Consider the following 20,002-nt stretch of genomic DNA (forward strand, 5'->3'; position numbering starts at 1 on the left):
ATTGAGGACCACACGCTGAGTATGGACGGTCAGCCAGCTATGAATCCATTCTGGTGGTGATGCTCACATTTTTCTATCTGTTATATAGATGTTATATAGTCAAATTTTACAATCCAGTCTCCCAGTTAACAAGGCACACATGCATGCATGCACACACACACACACACACACACAAAACCAGAAAAAATATGTGTCTGTTAGGACAAAGGGACACCAAAATAGTTGAAAGCAACATAGAAATGAATTCTACTGGAGAAAAGAGTTTGAGCAAATTTACATAACAAAAAACAAGCATATGCATTAGGATAAAGGTATGTGAAAATGCACATAGACTTTTATGTAGACTTTAATAACATGACCAACCAGAAAACATGGGTGGAAGGAGACTGAAATAAATACACAGTTTAAAAAAAAAGCGAATCAAAGGGATAGATTTGTCCATTCAGAGTGCTGGAAGTACATATGGAACATTCCTTACCTCGGTCACAGCAAAGCTTCTTTTTCCACACGGTACCACTTTGTACCACTTGTCATGTAAGACATCCATGAAGCCGTGGGACTTATACTGACTGATCAGTTCAGAAATATTTGAGGTTAGTGGAGAGTTTGGAGGCAGGCCAATACCATACCCTAGCAAAAGAACAATACCAGTATTTTTCTCATTAGTTGATTCTTGACCAGAATTGCCAAACAAGAATATCTAAAATTGTAGTTTTGGCAGATGGTCACAAAAATACTCCTGTCAATACCTGTTCCTTTAACTCACTGAACAGTAGGATATTATCTTCTACTGAGGTTCATAGCAACAGCAACTTTTGCAAGAGTAAGAATTTTGCCATCTCCTTGGGGAGAGTTCTGCTGTCAATGATACTGTTAGCTGATATACAAATGACACACAAACAGCAGAGGCTCACAGCCAGAGAGACTTACACAAGAGTGGATCTGCAAATTAGGAACCCCTACTTGACCTATAAGCTTCTGCTGACATTGGAAACCCACTTTGACTTGCCTGCTGTTTTAGTAGCTAGCAAAGAACTGGACATCTTCTCATACATTCCCTAGAAAGTGGTACAGGTTTATGGACTAAAAGCTTTTTAACGTTGGTGTTGCTTCCTTGTAAGTATATCCCACCTAGAGAAACAAGGGGTTGGTATAATGGACTGGTGGGAATCCTTCTGTGTTCTGTAAGGCAGGGGTCCCCAAACCCCAGGTTGGGAGCCGGCCCATCAAAGCAGCAGGCAAGCGTGTGAAGCTTCATTTGCACGTGTGCGGGATTTAGGTTGCGCATGCAAAACCATTTCTCCCTGCTGCTTGAAACCACTGAAGCTGCCACCGATGCCGCCGGCGGTCCAGAGAACCAAAAAAGTTGGGGACCCCTGCTGTAAGAGTTGGTTCTAATTAGAGGCAATAATCTGACTAAATTTCTTGCAGCTTGGAGACTATGGTTCGATTTTCTACAAGAAAAGGAGAAAAATGAAAGTTGACTTCGGAATTTGAGGACTGATCTGATAAAAAAGAAAGAGAAAGTGCACATTGTTAACTATGTAGTTATGATTTAGATGAAGTTGATATATTAATGCCAGATGAAATTTAAATTAAGAATATATCAGTGTTATTTCCAACATTATTACATTTTAAAGATTTTTAAGTATTGCTATTCCCCATTTAAGCTTAGAAAGAGGTTGCTGTATTTTATTAGTGTCTCTATAGGGTGGAAAGTTGGAAGTACTTTTTAAATATATTTTATGTATTTTTGTCACTTTTAAACTTTACCCTTTTATCCCCTTCCCCCTTTTTCTTTTATGTTAGCTTGTATCTTATTATTTTTATAATTATTTATATTTGTACATAAATTTATAAAATTTATGTATAAAATTTTATATGCCTAACACAGTGGTGGTGATAGATACCAACAGTGACAGCAACATCAGGAAGGAGTACGAGAAGCCAGAGAAGTACCAAGGTCTGAAGGAAGAACTGCAAGGGATGTGGAAAGTCAAGGCCAAAGTCGTCCCAGGCGTGATAGGAGCAGTGCTTTTTTTGTAAAAGAAAAAGATGCCAGAACTCACACATGTAATACAACCTGCCTTGCTTACCCTACAAGGTTCCATCCAAAAAAGGTGCCGGAACTCCGTTCTGAGCGTTCTACGAGAAAAAAAGCCCTGGATAGGAGTACTTGGGGCTGTGATTCCTAACCTGGGAGAGTAGGTCCAACAGATCCCAGGAACAACATCAGAGCTCTCTGTTCAGAAGAGTGCAGTTTTAGGAACAGCTAAGAACTGTTTTAGGAACAGCGCAGAACTGTCAAGCTATTATATGGATTCTGTAAAGGTTGGATTTCATGTGGGGAGGAGGACCATAAATTACAGATGGATAAGGTTGCAATTTTCTTCTCTTATGCTGATAACCTTTCTTGTTTTAGGCACTTCTTTCTTTTTCTCTCTCTCTCTCCCTCTTTCTCTTTTATCTCTTCATTACTTAAAAACCAATACCATTTCCGACAAATGGTTGTCCAATCTCTTAAAAATCTCCAACTTCTGGAGCCAAGTTGTTCCACTGATTGTTCTACTGTCAGGAAATTTCTCCTTAGTTCTAGGTTGGTTCTCTCCTTGACTACTTTCCAACCATTGCTTCTTGCTCAGCCTTCAGGTGCTTTGGTGAATAGGTTGACCCTCTCTTCTTTGGGGCAGCCCCTTAGATATTGGAAAAGTGCTATGTCATCCCTAGTCCTTTTTATTAAACTAGACGTATGCAATTCCTGCAATCGTTCTTCATATGTTTTAGCCTCCAGTTCCTAATCACCTTTGTTGCTCTTCTGTGCACTCTTTCTAGAGCCTTAATATCTTTTTTATATCATGGTGACCCAAACTGGATGCAATGTTCCAAGTGTGGCCTTGCCAAGGCATTATCAAGTGGTACTAAAACTTCACATGATCTTGATTCTATCCCTCTGTTAATGCAGCCTAAGACTCTGTTGGCTTTTTTTAGCAGCTGCACCCCTGGCTCATATTTAAGTGATTATCCACTAGGACAGGCATGTCAAACTCGCAATGTCACATGACATTGTGCAATGTATTGGAGCTTTTTCTCTATTGCTGGGAATGGGGTAGCCGCGGTTTCCTGATGACGCATCTGGCCAGCAGGCCGGCAGTTTGACACCTCTGCATTAGGACAATGTATGTCATAATGTTTCCTCCATCATGAGTTATTCTAATTCCTCAATCTGGTAAACTCAGTGGTGTTCTGATTGTGTTCCCAGACATCTCCAGTCATCAGAATCATGCAGGTTGAGCATTTCTGGAATGTGTTTTGAGTCCAGCAGATTAGGGAAGTCTGATTTAAAGACTTCTTTCTTGGAAATAAATTGGGCTCAGAAGCCTAATCTTAGATTAAGCTATGACTGATATTTTTTCCTTTGTATCTATTAAACTGAGTTTAAATGGAGCTTGACTATGCTTTTGGGTACATGAATGCTATAGAAACCCAAGTGATCTTTGCAGCCGAAAGTGGCCATTATCAGCTTCAGTTTGTGTAGCAGTTACACTTTTGCCTGAACTAAAGTATTCTACCCATTAGCAATATTTACGCAAGTGTAATGTGCTTTATATGGATCTACCCTTCTGTTTGGTCCATAAACTACAGGTAGTCCAGAATGGAACTTTGCAAGAAGCCTGAGCTAAATGGTCTGGACTCTTTCTTAAATTATAATAGATTATAGTCCTATATTATAATATAATCTTACATTAATGCCCACACCCCTCAAGCTTATCTGAAAGGGGCAGTAGCAGTTCAGAGATGGCTAGAAAGAAATACAGTATATTAATTTCCCAGAGTATCCAGTAAAATGTCATTCTGGAGCACTGAGAAAGTCAAAATGGAAGCCCCTGATGTGGAAGACCGAAGAATGATGAGCCTTACGGAGATTTAAACATGTGTCACTGGGCATCAGGCACTGATGCTAGGCCTCACACTTCCATTCCTTTCTTCTTTACCACTTGCTGGGCTATAGGCTGAAAGAAATTCAGGGTGTTTTGATCTCTCATACTATCAACCCTCAACATTTCAGAATGAAATATCCTCTCTCACTTATTATAAAAATCAGTATTTTTGGCTTTGAGATTAATGGTGCACATAGTGCTAGGCTGCATTAACAGGGGGATAGAATCAAGATCGTGTGAAGTACTAATACCACTTTACAATGCCTTGGTAAGGCCACACCTGGAATACTGCATCCAGTTTTGGTCATCACGATGTAAAAAAGATGTCGAGACTCTAGAAAGAATACAGAGAAGAGCAACAAAGATGATTGGGGGACTGGAGGCTAAAACATATAAGGAACGGTTGCTGGAATTGGGTATGTGCAGTTTAATGAAGAGAAGGACGAGGGGTGACATGATAGCAGTGTTCCAATATCTTAGGGGCTGCCACAAAGAAGAGGGAATCAAGCTATTCTCCAAAGCACCTGAAAGCAGGACAAGAAGCAATGGATGGAAACTAGTCAAGGAGAGAAGCAACCTAGAACTAAGCAGAAACTTCCTGACAGTTAGAACAATTAACCAGTGGAACAACCTGCCTCCAGAAGTGGTGAATGCTCCAACACTGGAAGTTTTTAAGAAGAGACTGGCCAGCCACTTGTCTGAAATGGTATAGGGTTTCCTGCCTGAGCAGGGGGTTGGACTAGATGACCTCCAAGGTCCCTTCCAACTTATTATTATTATTACTAATGGAAGCTTTGCCTCGCTAAGCTTGCTTTTGATTATATGATTTGATGCTCTTTTTCTCCCCAATGGTTTTTCTGCTTACTTGTTGTGAGCCATTCTGAGAATTTTACATCAACATGCTCATATAATAAATATGGGAAAGGGGTTTTAATTTAAAATTGGAATTCAATTACTTGCTAGTATGAACATTATGGGGTATTAATTAAATGCAATTTATCTGATTACTCCCCGTGATTTTTATTCTTTGACATTCTGTGACACTAACAAGTACAATTTGGATCACAGCCAAGGTTTTCAGTCCTTGGGCATCTCTCCATTCCCCACTGCTATAAAGGTTATGTAGAAAACAGCAAATAAAATGGTCATATACAACACAGTTGTAGAAAGTTGTTTCATACCTTCAATTGCAAATGGTTTTCCCACTGTCAAAAGTTTGCAGTCAGCATCAATGGATATTTCATAATCTAGAAGGGCTTTGTCCATGATGAAGGCATCCAATTTCTCTGGGTCCTGCCTGAAAAGGAAAACATTCAGCAAAGTGCAACAAACAAACAATGATTAAGTTTTATTCATTTATCCAAGACTTATTGTTTCCAGATGGAAATTCTAGATCTATTTTCCTTAATCCACAGGAAACCTCGAATAAAAATCAAAGCAAAATCTCGTCTATAAGCCAAGAAACATACATAAATTCTGATGCTAGCCTGTTAACCAATTTATCTTTTTTTTTAACTTAGTGAAATGAAACATATACGCCTTTTAAAAGCTAACGGATACATTTTAGCTAGCAACGTTATTTTAAAAGCAGCAATCAGATATTTTTTTAAAAAACAGTAATGCATTTTTTTTTAAAAAAAATCAAACCTTATCTGGGAGTAATTTTTGAATAGCAACCAATTGATCTGCACAATCTATGGAGCTTCAAAGGACCTTGGATAGACTGCAAAGTCTTCTCTGAGGATTTAGGTCAGGTGACTTTCAGTCAACTTTGCTTCTTTTACTCTGTTTTAGCATCCACTTGCAACCCACACCCTAACTAATGCGGCAGGTTAGGCTAACCTGGCAGGGCTAAGTAAAGTTTTCATGTGTGAAACTATTCCTATGTTGGCTGTTTTTATGTGCAGTTCTTTTCCTAATCATTCCAAACAGGCACTTTTCCTTTTTTTTTTTTGGATAGCAGCCACACACTGGTTGAAATTGTCCACAATGATTCCAAGATCCCTTTCCTGATCACTCACTGCCATCTCTTATCCCGTTAATACAGAGGTGAATTTGAAACTCTTTTCTGGCTCTTTGTATTCCCTTTGCTTCTATCAAATTGTACCTGTCATTCTAAGCCCATTCCTCCCTTTGGGAACTCTCTAGTTTGTTGAACATTGTGAGATCCAGCTGAGACGGTCACCTCACTTGTAGGACCAGCTCCCCTATAAAGTTCCATCTTTCATGATTACATTATTATTATTATTATTAAAAAAAAATGTTGGCATATGCAGTGGGAATCCAGCAGAGGCACCCATGGGGGGGCATCAAATATAAGCAGATGTTTAAAACAGCACTCTACCATTGCAATGGAAGCTCTGGCCCTTTTTGGTTGTGAGTCGTGACATTACACGCACATACTGTATTAAAGAAGTAGGGTCCAGGTCTCACCCCACTGGGATTGGCCCATACCACTCGTGCCAGCAGAGAAGGTGTGCTGTGGGTCCTGTCAGACCGATTATTCCACCTGGGGGCCTCAGGAGGAGGGCCTTCTCTGCTGTGGCTCCTGCCCTCTGGAACATCTTGCCCTCCAATGTGAGATTGGCTTCAGCCTTCCTATCTTTTTGTAAAGGGCCTAAAGACGTGGCTCTGCCAGTTGGCTTGGGGGGGGTCTCAGTGGGGTAACAGCGCAATGGGGGTGGTTGATGAAATAATAACAGATCCCACCTCTTCCCCCCTGCCCTTCCCTTGTGTCTGATATTAACTTTTTACGCTTCAACTGTACATGCAAGTGTTAGCCGCCCAGAGTTACCCTTTGGTAAGATGGCCGGCCAATTCATTTTATAAACAAACAAGAAAGAAATTGTGGTGGAGCAATGCTCCAGTGTTCATTCTGAGCAAAGCATGAGCTTCTGTGGACATTTCTGAGCTCCGGTAATTATTGGATGGACTTTGGAGAAGCTGCAATATGTTTCTGTGCACTCAGAAACATAGAAGGCCAATCTTTTTGTTCATTAGCTGCCTTCCTGCTCTCACTAGCATTTATGGGCACGCTAGTCATAATGTACCAGGGTGAGGCACCTAGACAACTAAATCTAGGATAGGCAATCTGTGGGCTACAGATTTTTTTTTGAACCGATGTCTCAGCATCCATTCCATCAGCCATTCTTTCTCAAGCTACTTGAAGGTGCAGTTCAGCAATAGTTGGAAAGTTACAGCGTGACAGACCGTCTCCATTAAGCTGGAATGCAAGCCCAAAGGGAATCCAAGGCTTCTTTCTCCCTTGGCGTACCTCCGTTAGACTTATCTCTAACACAGGGAAGCCTACTTACTTCAGGTATTCCACTCCATCGGGAGTTGTGGGTACATTGAACCGTTTCATGTACTCATGCATGTCTGGAAAGCTTTGCTTGAAATAATCTTCAGCGCTGCTTTCTTTCACAGTTCCAAAGCGAAACCCCTGGGAAGGGTGATGCAACTGAGGAGAAATGCCAAAACATTTTAAGAACAAAGCAAAAGCAGGAAGAATTTGTACGCCTTAGTTCCTTGAATTTCAGGAGAGCCTTGTTCATTCTAAGCCATGTAACTGGATAAGAATTATTTATCGGTCCTTAGGGAATTACATGATCATGTATTTGTTAGAGTTATATCCCACTTTTCGTACAACTGCTCACAGTGGCATATATAGCACTCCCTCTTTTTGTTTTAGCTCACAACAACTATCCTGAGAGATGTGACTTGCCTAAAGGCACCCAGATAGCTCCCAAGGCTGACGGTGAATTAGAGCTTAGGTTTTCCTGGAGCTGCTCCAACATCTTAACCACTCTATCACATTACAGCCTTTAAATGAATTGTGCTGATAGGTTCACTCACAATGGAGCTCAGCCTTAACAGAGCATTAATTCTACAGGTTAGAAAAGAGTCCCTGTGGATTTTACTCCAGTAGTCATTGCCAGCTCTAGGGGGTGGTGCTCATCTCCATTTCAAGGCCATTGAGCCAGCGCTGTTTGAAGACATTTCTGCAGTCATGTGGCCAGCATGACATCACAGAGTGCTGTTACCTTCCCATCAAAGTGATATCTATTCATCTACTTGCATTTGCATGTTTTTGAACTGCTAGGCTGACAGGAGCTGGGGTGAGGATGGGAGCTTACCCCATCGCATGGAGCTCAGGTTCAAACTTGGACTGCTGGCTTTCCAGCTGACAAGCCCAGCATCTTAACCACTAAGCTACTGTGCCACCCACAATTTAGAAAGATAGACCAATAATGCCAAAGCTGCCTAACCTGAATACCCAGTTTGGAACTCCTGATTTTTTTTTTGTTTAAATACTAATCATCTAAAACAGGGGTCTCCAAACTGGGCAACTTTAAGTCTTGTGGACTTCAACTCCCAGAATTCCTCAGCCAGCTATGGCAAGTCCACAAGTTTTAAAGTTCCCAGTACTCTTCAATATCCTCATAAATGATTTAGATGAGGGAATAGAAGGGGAATTCATCAAATTTGCAGATGACATTAAGCTGGCAGGAATAGCCAATACCCCTGAAGACAAGCTCAGGATCCAAAAAGATCTTAACAGACTTGAACAATGGGCCCTATCCAACAACATAAAATTTAATATGGAGAAAAGGAAGGTTTTACACCTAGGCAGGAAAAACGAATGATACAAGTATAGATTAGGTGAAACCTGGCTCAAAAACAGTAACTGTGAGAGGGACCTTGGAGTCTTAGTGGATGATCACTTAAACATGAGCCAGCAGTGTGCGGCAGAAGCCAAAAAAGCTAATATAATCCTTGGTTGTATAAACAGAGGCATAGAATAAAAAACACGTGAAGTATTAGTACTGATTTATAAAGCCTTAGTAAGGCCACACCTGGGATACTGTATCCAGTTTTGGTCACTACATTACAAAAAAGATGTTGAGACTTTGGAAAAAGTGCAAAGAACAACTAAGATGATTAAGAGTCTGCAAGAACTGGGTATGGCCAGTCTAGAGAAAAGAAGGACAGGGAGTGATATCATAGCAATATTCCAGTATTTGAGGGGCTACCACAAAGAAGAGGGGGTCAACTTATTTTCCAAAGCACCAGAAGGCAAGACAAGAAACAACGGATGGAAAGTAATCAAGGAGAGAAGCAACCTGGAATTAAGGAGAAACTTCCTAACAGTGAGGGCAATTGATCAGTGGAACAGCTTGCCTCCAGAAGTTGTAGGGGCTTCATCACTGGAGGTTTTTAAGAAGAGACTGGACAGCACTTATCTGAAATGGTACAGGGTCTCCTGCTTGAGCAGGGGGTTGGACTAGAAGACCTCCAAGGTCCCTTCCAGCTCTATTCTGATTCATTGATATTATCCATGTGTTGCTTAATTTTCTGATGGCACAACAAAGCCATTTTAGAATACTTTGCTTGGAACATTCAATTTTTGCCTATTTTTTCATTCTCCCAATGTTACATAACGAGTTAAAGACTGAAGTATCTAGTAGCTGTAGTAGTAGCAACTGACACCCCCCCGCAAAAAAAAAATGGGTTCCAGAAAAATTCCACCTCCTTTCAAATGAAATGGATCCATCACTCTAATAGTCCTCCTAGATTCACAGCTTTCTCTAGAAGACCATATAGTAGCTGTGACTAGGGGGGCCTTCGCCCAGGTTCGCCTGGTGCGCCAGTTGCGGCCCTATCTAGACCGGGATGCCTTACGTACGGTCACTCACGCGCTCGTGTCCTCTTGTCTGGACTACTGCAATGCTCTCTACATGGGCTACCCTTGAAGACCACTCGGAGGCTCCAGCTGGTACAGAATGCAGCTGCGAGAGTTGTGTTGGGAGTTTCCCGACACTCCCATGTTACACCTCTGCTCCGTGAGCTGCATTGGCTTCCAGTTGTCTTCCGGGTGAGATTCAAGGTGTTGGTAATGACCTACAAAGCCCTACATGGCATGGGTCCGGAATACCTTGGGGAGCACCTGCGGCCGGCGTCAACTTCCCTCCGCCCAGTATGCTCCCACAGAGAGGGCCTCCTCAGGGTGCCACCGGTCAAAGAATGCCGACTGGTGGCCCCCAGGGGGAGGGCGTTCTCTGTGGGCGCGCCGGATTTATGGAACCATCTTCCGGTCGAGCTCCGGATGGCGCCTGACCTCCGCTCCTTCCAGCGCGATCTCAAAACCTACCTTTTCGAACAAGCTGGCCTGGCCTGAAGGGATGGGGTTGGGTTTTATTAATGTGTTTTAACCTACTTTTAATGTGTTTTAACTTATTCGTGGGCATTTTGTTTAAACGTTTTTAATTTTTGTATCTTGTTTTTGATATGTATTGCCCTGTTCACCGCCCTGAGTCCTTCGGGAGAAGGACAGTATACAAATTTAATAAATAAATAAAATAAATAAATAGCTCAAAACAATAAGGCATTCTTCAAATGTGCAGAATTATAAAAGCCAGTACCTGGTTAATGTGGACTGTATATCAAGAACAACAACAGAAACTATACTTTATTAAATGTATATGCTACCCGACTTCCAGAAAATCTTAATTTTCAATGCGGGAAGATTGCTGGGTAGTTCTGTTGTAGTACAAAGGCAATGCACGTGATGCCCACTTCTTAGCTGGGCCAGAAGAACCCTGTGTCTCTAATATTTTTCAGCCAGATTAGGGGATTTTAGCAGAAAATGTCTTCGTTTCTCCTCCATCTTCACTTTCCTGTCTTCACTGTTAATGCTATCATACGTTTAATACCATTTCTGGCTATTTAAGGAATGGAAAAAAAGGCCCACACTATTGAAGCAGTCATCCATCTATCCATCCATCCATCCATCCATCCATCCATCCATCCATCCATCCATTCATCCTGTTGTGACTCAGGGTCAGCCGGTGGGTTCGGCACCCGGCTCAGATGTATCGGATGACTCAGATGAGGGGGAGGAGGTGTGTGTGGGTGACGAACCGGCTGATGATGGCTTGCAGGCTTGGAAGAGCTCCCAGCCGGGGCCCTCTTCTCAGCTGCGTGAGCCCGATAGTGCGGAGGATGATGACCCACAGCTGGCCCTGTTCAAGGACGCCCGACGCAGGAGGCAGTCGAGCAGGAACAAACAAAGAAAGGCTGTGGGACTCCTCGGGAGGAGGCACAGGGAGACCACGCCCTGAACTCTAAATAAAAGGAGTGTTTGGGGAGGGGCTGGTTGCTGAAAGCAACCCTTCCACTTGAGGATTCAAGTTCCCGTGTTTTTGTTTCTTGACTAATAAATCTTGGCAGACGCCTTTCAGCTTTGGACGCTCTCCAGTCTCTACTATCTGAATAGGGGTTTGCCTTATTACAAGGCCGGTAGCAGGCTGGTTCAGAACACATCCTTCCACAAACAATCAGGATTGGTTTTTGCAATCCATCAGGGAATGATCACATACACTTGTAGGAGATGACCAGGCTGACACTGAGGGAGGGGTCAAACACATCATCAGTCTCGAGTCCCTTCATACCCATAAGAGATCTAAGTCCAGCCCACCTTGAATTCCACTGACTCTTATCTACCGCCAACTTGCTTTGACTGTTAGTAGTTCAGATTCTTGTAGACAGCATAAACTTGCAATAAACCTTTATCTTCATTTTAGATGGCCTGGACTTCCTGATTTTCCCAAACTTGACAACAGTGCAATTAAAGCTATGGAAACAATTCTGTAAATGGTTAGTTTTAACGGATCCAAAGAATTGTTGGCCAATCTACTTACAACAGGGGTACCAAACTTGCTAAGTCATGTGACGTGTCGTAACGTATCATGAGTTTTTTTCCATTGCCAGCAAAGGAGTGGGTGTGGTTTCACCATGACGCATCTGGCCCGTGGGCCAGTAGTTTGACATCCCTGGCTTACAAGGGGTCTAAACTGCTTGAGTTTGCCCATGTTAAGGACCAATCAGGAGTACAGCCAGTTTTGCTTTTCATGCTTAGGTTTCTCAAGACAATTTGCCAATTAAAGTGTCAAATAAGTTCATGTGATAGGTCATCTTTTAGTAGTTGTGGAGTTTCATTTAACATTTCCACAGTGGAAATGTATTTACTATGCAGCTTTTTGATGGTGGTGGGATTCTGAGGGCTATCTTTAATTTTTAAACTATGGTAAGCTTATTTTATGGCTGGACTGAGATCTCTTATTTTAGGGCCTCTGCTTCAGGGTTTGTGTGTATGTCTTTCTGTGTTTCCATGTCATAACAGTGGAGCAATATTTCCCATTTAGGGACGTGGTGGCTCAGTGGGTTAGGATACTGAGCTTGTCGATCAGAAGGTCGGCAGTTTGGTGGGTCGAATCCTGAGTGCCGCGTAACAGAGTGAGCGCCTGTTACTCGTCCCAGCTTCTGCCAACCTAGCAGTTCGAAAGCATGTAAAAATGCAAGTAGAAAAATAGGGACCACTACGGTGGGAAGGTAACAGCGTTCCGTGCGCCTTTGGTGTCTAGTCATGCCGGCCACATGACCACAGAGACGTCCTTGGACAAACTCTGGCTCTTCGGCTTTGAAACGGAGATGAGCACCGGCCCCTAGAGTCGGAAACGACTAGCACGCATGTGGGGGGGAAAACTTTACCTTTACCTATTTCCCATTTGCTTTGCAAAGGTGGTCAGAGCTGGGTCTGGACTTGTGAAGAAGAGGTTTGGAGATCTTAGAGGTCTTAGCCAATGTTCCCATATTTTTTTTTAGTAGCAATATTTCTTCCAACTGCAGAACTAGGGTGGGGTGGGGTGAGAACTCCATGCATTGTTCCATGAACATTAGCACTTACCTCCAAAACTCCAGAGTGGAATTTAATGTCCATTAAAGGGAACTGGAACCATTAACGCTTGAAACCTTATCACTTTTTCTCACTGCGTCTTAAAGATTAAGGCTATAAAGTAGCTTTTAAGGTGAAGAGCAAAACTTCTGCGTATTTTTTAACATTCAATGTCATTTATTCACTTGAGTGCCATTTGGAAAATAGATCTGTGACATAATTAGGCTAGTCATGGGCCTACTTCAATCTTCATTTTATAGTCAGAGTCATTATCACATTATCACACTTCTGCTATTGCTTAACAGAAGAAGACCCTTAGGTTTTAGATATGTAACAGACCTTTGAAGGACACTTCAAAATAACCCAGAGTGCCACTAACTATGCAGATGTTCAAATATACTCTGCTTAAGAGAAGAATGTCTTCTCGTCTAAAGCATACACAGCTTAGAGTGATGAGGTTAAATATCTGACAAAATGATAAAACCAATGAAACAGAGAATAGATTGAGAACAAACTTCAGGTAAAAAATATTACTAATTTAGCTTCAAAGGAGGCCAATGCAGCTTCATTAGGAAAGAAGTTCCACAGTTTGAATAAGGCTATCACTGGCAGGCTTTAAATACAAAAGACCTTAAATACTAAATACTATGAAGACCGTAAATATACTGTACAAAGTAGAGCAAATGATGACTTTCAGTCAGATAAGCTTCTATCACTTACTGGTTATTCAGAAATGAATGAATTAAATGCATTCACATATAACCACGTCTCAGTGTGGATGGTTTTGTGGTGATACTGCAAATTTAAATAAAACAATAACAAAACCCAGCACTCGTCAGAGAATAAGCTTTCTTTAATTTTCTAATTCAGACATTCAGGACTTGGATTCCACCGTTTAATATCCTCCTCTCTAATACTGTAAAACAATTAACTTGCCAATCTTATAAAATAATGCAATTAAAAATGGGCTTGAGGTAGGCCTAAGCCAAGCGTCTCTGTAAAATAAATATTGGTGTGAATTTGGATGAGAAAAAGGAATGGGAGGCTAAATGAAAGGATGGATGGATAGATGGATCTAATATCCCATCCATTTTCCTGGACAGAGCTGTATCATAGGCTGAATATTAGGATGGGCATAATTTTATCACCAACACTAAAATAATACTGCACATTGATAGAGCTTGTACAGTAGATGCTTCCCGGGGAGTAAAACAACATATAAAGAATGTATATAATGAATGCCATTACCCCACCACAGGATGCTGACCTACAGCTTATTAAAGTTAGCTACCATTAGTTGGGTCTATACAGCACACTTGAGAGTTACTTGATGTAGTGGTTATAGCACTAGGGTAGAAACCAGGGGACTGTGAGTTCCAGTTCTGCCTTAAGCACAATACCAACTGGGTGATCTTGGGCCAGTCACTCTCAGCCTTAGGAAGCAGGCAGTGGCAAACCATTTCTGACAATCCTTGCCAAGAAAACTCCAGGCAGTCTCCCAGAACAGGACATGAATGAACAGGGGAAAAAATACAGCACACTAAGCCAAAAGGAAACAATAATATTCAGGCTTATCAAAATGCATGAGTTAGGTTATACTGGCTCGGAATTTGGGAAGCTGAAGCCCCCGAAATAGGAGAGGTGGATTCCAAGAATAGCTACAACATCTGTAGTGATGACTCCCTCCGCTCAGTTTCATCCTTGCCCTCACACCCGCAGCCCTTCCCCTATTTTTAATCTCTGCAGCTGAACCTGTGCAAGGAAAAGCAGAGCGAGGGAGAATGACTTGGAGACTACATCAAGGTTGTGAGTTATGGCATTTCCCCCGAGCAAGTGATTTCCGCACATGGAATCCGTGTTAGAAGTTGCGGTCCGCGGGTAAATGGGTCTCCTATGTAGGAATGTTGCTTGATTTCTCAGCTATTGGCAACGTATGTGAAGTGTCTCCACTGAATGTATTTGCCCTTTAGTGCCCTGGCGTTTGAGCATTAATGGTCACATTTGAAATTTAAAGAGCATGACATGGGTACTCTCACAAAATAGTTGCCATGGTGACCAGCAGCACCAACACTGATTCACTAGAATGGCAAACAAAGGGTGCACTTGGCTAGTTTTGGGGGGTTTGGTAGGCTACCTTACCTTATTTCTGTGATTTCCCCCCACCCAGCAGCCATTCCCCATCCCAAACAGAGCCCTAGATTGCAGCCCCCACCCTAATTTCATTGTTGCAAGAGAATCTCTGATACACACACACACATGTGATCCCTAAAGTGTTTTTTAGAAACAATTACATTTAGGATTGATACTGGAAGCATCATGCCGACTTCCTAATTATTAATTTTAATTATAGGATAAAATGAAGCATGCAGGGTGGGGGGGAGACTCAGGAAATGGTCAGCTTTAAGTGTGAACATTTCCACTGCAGACAGTCCACAGTGGCCCTTCTGCTCCTACAGATGTGTTTTTGTTTTAGTTAAGACCTGATGACCACCTATTGACAAATGAGACCAAAGGAAAGCCTTTGAGCCATCTAGTTGGCCGATACAATTTTATATAAATCCAGGAACTGCACCCGAGCCAATAAAGCACTGCAATGGGTTCATCTCAAGGCATCGTTGCAATTTTCGATAACCAAAAAGGATCTCCAGAATTAGCTCTAATTTAATTTAAAGTTGAGAGCCAAAGAGCAAAGTGGATGATTTTCCCCATGACACCACAGTGGGGCGCTAGTGGCTACTCAGGTTTTCTTGGCCACTGCTTCAAAAACTTGGCAAGAGAGGTTTTCATTGCAGTGGGTACTCACTGATTCCCTCTGATTAAGTCTAGCTGCAGTAAAATGCTGCAGATTTCTCTCTTGCTTTTGAGACAACTATGGTCTTGGGAAAAAGCAGATAGGGTTCCCTTGGTGCTGATAAAATCTGTGGTGCTAGCGTGCACTGCGGTAAGAAATCGAACGGAAGTTTGTACAAGATCAGACAATCCGTTTTTCATGGTGCCTGTAGCAAAGAAAGCCAGCTTTCTTCCTGGCAGCGATCTAAATATGGATTATTGAATAAATCAACCCAGAACTCTCACTCAAAGCACAAATGGCCAGGCTCAAATTATCCTACGTTGGATGTATTATCCGAAGACCTAGCACTCTGGAGAAAGCTCTAATGCTGGGCAAGCTGGAAGGAAAGAGAAGAGAAGGATGGCCAGCAGCCAAATGGATGGACCCAGTTATAGTAGTTAATAGTCACCATTGAAATACCTGAAAGACCAGGTTAGGGACTTTATCTTCATGGGGAAAAAAATCTGTGTATTTGATAACCACTTGATAAAAGATAATCAGTCAAAAGTCCCCACCCCCTCATTTCTACAGAATGTTGATGTTCTTTGGCCTTGGATACTTTGAAGTGGATGCAACTTGGGGGAAGATAAGGACTTTTTTTAAAAGCAGGTGTAGCTCTTAACATGATACTTGTGGAAGGCATTTGCGGAAAATGTTGCAGAATATTTGTGGAAAATATTATAGCAAGCTATGAAGGTGCAGATGTAGAACTGGTGTTTCTCCCAATTTCTTCTATTTTTATTAAAAAACAAAACAAAACTCCCCCTGGTCCAATTTTAACAGATATTTTGGCAAAGTGTTAATATTGCAGTTGTAGGCATAGCAATCTGTATGGAGCAAAGTCCCTCTGTCTTGTACGCCTTGCTCGTTGAGAAGATTGAGCAGGAGTGGTGTAGTTTGTCCGAGGAGGTCTCCGTGGTCATGTGGCCGGCATGACTAGACGCCAGAGGCGCACGGAACGCTGTTACCTTCCCACCATAGTGGTCCCTATTTTTCTACTTGCATTTTTATGTGCTTTCGAACTGCTATGTTGGCAGAAGCTGGGACGAGTAACAGGTGCTCACTCTGCTACATGGCACTCGGGATTCGACCTGCCAAACTGCCGACCTTCTGATCAACAAGCTCAACGTCCTAACCCACTGAGCCAACGCATCCCATATATATACATTCAAATATGCCATTACATATTTGTTGTTGTTGTTGTTAGCTGCGAAGTCGTGTCCGACCCATCGCGACCCTATGGACAACATTCCTCCAGGCCTTCCTGTCCTCTACCATCTTCTGGAGTCCATTTAAGCTCACGCCTACTGCTTCAGTGACTCCATCCAGCCACCTCATTCTCTGTCGTCCCCTTCTTCTATTGCCCTCGATCTTTCCCAGCATTAGGCTCTTCTCCAGTGAGTCCTTCCTTCTCATTAGGTGGCCAAAGTACTTGAGTTTTAGCTTCAGGATCTGGCCTTCTAAAGAGCAGTCAGGATTGATCTCCTCTAGGACTGACCGGTTTGATCGCCTTGCGGTCCAAGGGACTCGCAGGAGTCTTCTCCAGCACCACAGTTCAAAGGCCTCAATTCTTTGGCGCTCAGCCTTTCTTATGGTCCAACTTTCACTGCCATACGTTGCAACTGGGAAGACCATAGCCTTGACTATACGCACTTTTGTTGACAGGGTGATGTCTCTGCTTTTTAGTGTGCTGTCTAGATTTGCCATGGCTTTCCTCCCCAGGAGCAAGCGTCTTTTAATTTCTTGGCTACAGTCCCCATCTGCAGTGATCTTGGAGCCCAGGAAAATAAAATCTGTCACTACCTCCATTTCTTCCCCATCTATTTGCCAGGAATTGAGAGGGCCAGATGCCATGATCTTGGTTTTCTTAATGTTAAGTTTCAACCCAAGTTTTGCACTCTCCTTCTTCACCTGCAACAAGAGGCTCTTTAGTTCTTCTTCACTTTCTGCCATTAGAGTGGTATCATCTGCGTATCTTAGGTTGTTGATATTTCTTCCGGCAATCTTAATTCCAACTTTTGATTCATCTAGCCCTGCCTTTCTCATGATGTGCTCTGCATATAAGTTAAATAGGCAGGGCGACAGTATACAGCCTTGCCGGACTCCTTTCCCAATTTTGAACCAATCAGTGGTTCCGTGTCCAGTTCTCACTGTTGCTTCTTGGCCCGCATATAGGTTTCTCAAGAGACAAATAAGATGGTCTGGTACTCCCATCTCTTTAAGAACTTGCCACAGTTTGTTATGATCCACACAATCAAAGGCTTTAGCATAGTCAATGAAGCAGAAGTAGATGTTTTTCTGGAACTCCCTAGCTTTCTCCATGATCCAGCGTATGTTGGCAATTTGATCTCTAGTTCCTCTGCCTCTTCGAAATCCTGCCTGCACTTCTGGTAGTTCTCGATCCACATACTGCTGAAGTCTAGCTTGTAGGATTTTAAGCATGACTTTACTAGCATGAGAAATGAGTGCAATGGTGCGATAGTTTGAACATTCTTTGGCACTGCCTTTCTTTGGAATTGGAATGTAAACTGATCTTTTCCAATCCTGTGGCCATTGTTGAGTTTTCCAAATTTGCTGGCAAATTGAGTGTAGCACTTTTACTGCATTGTCTTTTAAGATTTTGAATAGCTCAGCTGGAATACTGTCACCTCCACTAGCTTTGTTGTTGCTCAGCTTTTCTAAGGCCCACTTCACTTCACATTCTAGGATGTCTGGCTCGAGGTCAGTGACCACCTCATTGTGATTATCAGGGACGTTAAGCTCATTCTTGTATAGTTCTTCTGTGTAATTTTGCCACCTCTTCTTAATCTCTTCTGCCTCTGTTAGGTCCCTGCCATTTTGGTCCTTTATCATGCCCATTTTTGCATTAAACGTTCCCTTCATTTCTCCAATTTTCTTGAAAAGATCTCTGGTCCTCCCTATTCTATTATTTTCTTCTATTTCTTTGCACTGTTCATTTAAGAAGACATTCTTATCTCTTCTAGCTATTCTCTGGAATTCTGCATTCAATTGGGTGTATCTTTCTTTTTCTCCCTTGCCTTTCGCTTCCCTCCTTTCCTCAGCTATTTGCAAAGCTTCCTCAGACAGCCATTTTGCTTTCTTGCATTTCTTTTTCTTTGGGATGGTTTTGGTTGCTACCTGTTGTACAATGTCGCGAACCTCTGTCCATAGTTCTTCAGGCACTCTGTCTATCAGATCTAATTCCTTAAATCTATTTGTCACCTCTACTGTATATTCAACAGGGATATGATTTAATTCATACCTGAGTGGCCTAGTGCTTTTCCCTACTTTCTTCAGTTTAAGCCTAAACTTTGCAAGGAGAAGCTCATGGTCTGAGCCACAGTCAGCTCCTGGTCTTGTTTTTACTAACTGTATAGAGCTTCTCCATCTTTGGCTGCAGAGCATATAGTCAATCTGATTTCTGTGTTGACCATCTGGTGATGTCCATGTGTAGAGCCGTCTCTTGGGTTGTTGGAAAAGAGTGTTTGCTATGACCATTGTATTCTCTTGACAGAATTCTATCAGCCTGTGCCCTGCTTCATTTTGCACTCCAAGGCCAAACTTGCCTGTTATTCCAGTTATCTTTTGGCTTCCTACTTTAGCATTCCAATCCCCCATGATGATAAGAACATCATTTTTTGGTGTTAGTTCTATAAGGTGCTGTAGTGCTTCATAGAACTGGTCAATTTCATCCTCTTCAGCACTGGTGGTTGGGGCATAGACCTGGACTACTGTGATATTGAATGGTTTGCCTTGGATTCGAACTGAGATCATTCTGTCATTTTGAGGATTGTATCCCAGTATTGCTTTTCCTACTCTTTTATTGACTATGAAGGCTACTCCATTTCTTCTGAAGGATTCTTGCCCACAGTAGTATACCTGATGGTCATCTGAATTAAATTCACCCATTCCTGTCCATTTTAGTTCGCTGATACCTAAGATGTCAATGTTCAGTCTTGTCATCTCTTGTTTGACCACGTCCAGTTTTCCTTGATTCATGGATCTTACATTCCAGGTTCCTATGGAGAAAAAATCTTTACAGCATCGGACTTTCCTTTCACCACCAGACATATCCACAGCTGAGCGTCCTTTCGGCTTTGGCCCAGTCGCTTCATTCTTTCTGGCGCTACTAGTACTAGCCCTCTGCTCTTCCCCAGTAGCATATTGTACACCTTCCGACCTGAGGGGCTCATCTTCCAGCGTCATATCGTTTTGCCTTTTGGTACTGTCCATAGGGTTTTCATGGCAAAGATACTGGAGTGGTTTGCCATTTCCTTCTCCAGTGGATCACGTTTTGTCAGAACTCTCTGCTATGACCTGTCCGTCTTGGGTGGCCCTGCACGGCATAGCTCATAGCTTCATTGAATTACGCAAGCCCCTTCGCCACGACAAGGCAGTAATCCATGAAGGGGCATTACATATTAGTTTAAGCTAAATGTAAATTAGTTTACATTTAGAACAGATGGCAGTCAGGCCTGGAGGGATACATATATACACTCA

At 42.3% G+C, this 20,002-nt stretch overlaps 1 protein-coding gene across 1 annotated transcript in view; it reads right to left on the bottom strand.

The window, feature by feature from the left end:
• GRIN3A (glutamate ionotropic receptor NMDA type subunit 3A) overlaps window positions 1–20,002 on the bottom strand; it is a gene marked incomplete at both ends in the record, with an annotated part of 129,286 nt that overhangs the window by 17,644 nt on the left and 91,640 nt on the right. Inside the window, 3 exons of the mRNA XM_081316206.1 lie at window positions 479–630; window positions 5,120–5,235; window positions 7,253–7,398. Of these exons, the coding sequence (XP_081172332.1) occupies window positions 479–630; window positions 5,120–5,235; window positions 7,253–7,398 (414 nt within the window). The remainder of the gene's footprint in view (window positions 1–478; window positions 631–5,119; window positions 5,236–7,252; window positions 7,399–20,002) is intronic.

This window comes from Vipera berus (assembly GCF_964194415.1).
Source record: "Vipera berus genome assembly, chromosome: 2".
Taxonomy (NCBI): domain Eukaryota; kingdom Metazoa; phylum Chordata; class Lepidosauria; order Squamata; family Viperidae; genus Vipera; species Vipera berus.